The sequence below is a fragment of the Oncorhynchus kisutch genome, unplaced genomic scaffold (genome assembly GCF_002021735.2).
Source record: "Oncorhynchus kisutch isolate 150728-3 unplaced genomic scaffold, Okis_V2 scaffold1004, whole genome shotgun sequence".
Lineage (NCBI taxonomy): Eukaryota > Metazoa > Chordata > Actinopteri > Salmoniformes > Salmonidae > Oncorhynchus > Oncorhynchus kisutch.
The window spans coordinates 61,377-63,147 of NW_022262949.1; the positions used below are offsets into that span (position 1 = coordinate 61,377).

At 54.5% G+C, this 1,771-nt stretch overlaps 1 protein-coding gene across 1 annotated transcript; it reads right to left on the reverse strand.

The window, feature by feature from the left end:
• Positions 1-1,147: 1,147 nt before the first annotated feature.
• LOC116364142 (histone H4) lies at positions 1,148-1,465 on the reverse strand. The gene has a single exon (XM_031817378.1). It carries the CDS (start codon positions 1,457-1,459, stop codon positions 1,148-1,150), a length of 312 nt encoding a protein of 103 aa, XP_031673238.1. The 5' UTR covers positions 1,460-1,465.
• Positions 1,466-1,771: the final 306 nt, after the last annotated feature.

Sequence of the window (1,771 nt, forward strand, 5' to 3'; positions counted from 1 at the left end):
TGTTCATGTCAGCATCCTTTATCCCCCCCCCTCCCCACAATTGGACACATGTCCTCCACACAAACACACATGGATTTGCTTTTTTCACTGACAGGGTGGGTGGCTCTTAAAAGAGCCTTTGGGTTACTACAGCACTCCAAATGCGCTGTTTATTTGGAGCTGGTGTACTTGGTCACGGCCTTGGTGCCCTCGGACACTGCGTGCTTGGCCAGCTCTCCGGGGAGCAGCAGGCGCACTGCGGTCTGGATCTCCCTGGAGGTGATGGTGGAACGCTTGTTGTAGTGGGCCAGGCGAGACGACTCTCCGGCGATACGCTCGAAGATGTCGTTCACGAACGAGTTCATGATTCCCATGGCCTTGGAGGAGATGCCGGTATCGGGGTGGACCTGCTTCAGGACTTTGTACACGTAAATGGCGTAGCTCTCCTTCCTCGACTTTCGGCGTTTCTTGCCGCCTTTCCCTGCGGTCTTGGTGACGGCTTTCTTGGAGCCCTTCTTGGGCGCGGACTTTGCTGGCTCGGGCATGATGCTGGTGTCTCGTTGCTTCTCACAAACGAATGAGGGGGTGGAGAGCCCTTTCCGTCTTATGAAGACGAAGCTAAGCTAATTCGCCGGCCGTGGACACACCCCTGCTTTCTCATAGGCGCCCCTGCCATTTGCCCAGTGGAGCTGAGCGCGCATAAGAGCCTTCCACTCAGAGGCTTGCTTCCCTAACAAAGACCTGTCCCCCCCCCCCCCCCCCCCCCCCTTATTCCATAGCCTATGCTCTGTCACTGGTGGGGAATGGTGTGTTTCAAAAAAAGATCCATGCAATGGCCAGACATAAGGCACCCCTTTTTGGACTTGGTGGGGATTTCCCGGGCGTGGTGCCTTTATTTCAGGTGTCTCGTAATACGACTGTACGCAAAGCCTGCACTGAACATAGCCTCCTGTCATGAACACTCCCTCCCCGTCCACTCAGAGTGGCTCGTGGTTTAATACGACTGTACTGAACATAGCCTCCTGTCATTTAACACTCCCTCCCTGTCCACTCAAGAGTGGCTCATGGTTTCCTACAATGGATTTGGCCCTTTTGAAGCGGATGTGGGTGGCTCTTAAAAGAGCCTTTGGGTTCAAGTCGGGATGTTGACGTTCCGAAAAGAGTGCGTTTAACCGCCGAAACCGTACAGGGTGCGTCCCTGGCGTTTCAGAGCGTAGACCACGTCCATGGCCGTAACGGTCTTCCTCTTGGCGTGCTCGGTGTAGGTGACGGCGTCACGGATCACGTTCTCAAGGAACACCTTCAGGACACCGCGGGTCTCCTCGTAGATCAGGCCGGAGATACGCTTCACGCCGCCACGGCGAGCCAGACGGCGAATGGCGGGCTTGGTGATTCCCTGGATGTTATCGCGTAGAACCTTACGGTGACGCTTGGCGCCTCCTTTTCCGAGTCCCTTGCCGCCTTTACCTCTTCCAGACATCGTGTAGTTCGCTAGCTGAGTTCAAGTGAATGAATGACGCAATTTTTGGGGCTTGGTGCTCTTATTATCTGCGTTTGGTGGACCTGATTGAAGCCAGTGGCACAGAAAGCGCGCGCTTTTGCCTGGCCTCTGCTGCAAAGGGGAGGGCGTTCGTTCTAGGGAACTATGGAGGAAGAAGAAATGAAAGCTACTTACATGCGCGGGAAACACACTCAAATACTGAGCTATGTTGAACACAAGGCCCAACTGTGACAACTGGGGGATCCACTACTAATCTGTGTCCCACTCTTCACATTGATTGGTGTTGTTCTT

Bases quoted from the DNA above. Each gene is read 5' to 3' on its own strand.
- LOC116364142 (XM_031817378.1), bottom strand. From the start codon at position 1,459: ATGTCTGGAAGAGGTAAAGGCGGCAAGGGACTCGGAAAAGGAGGCGCC.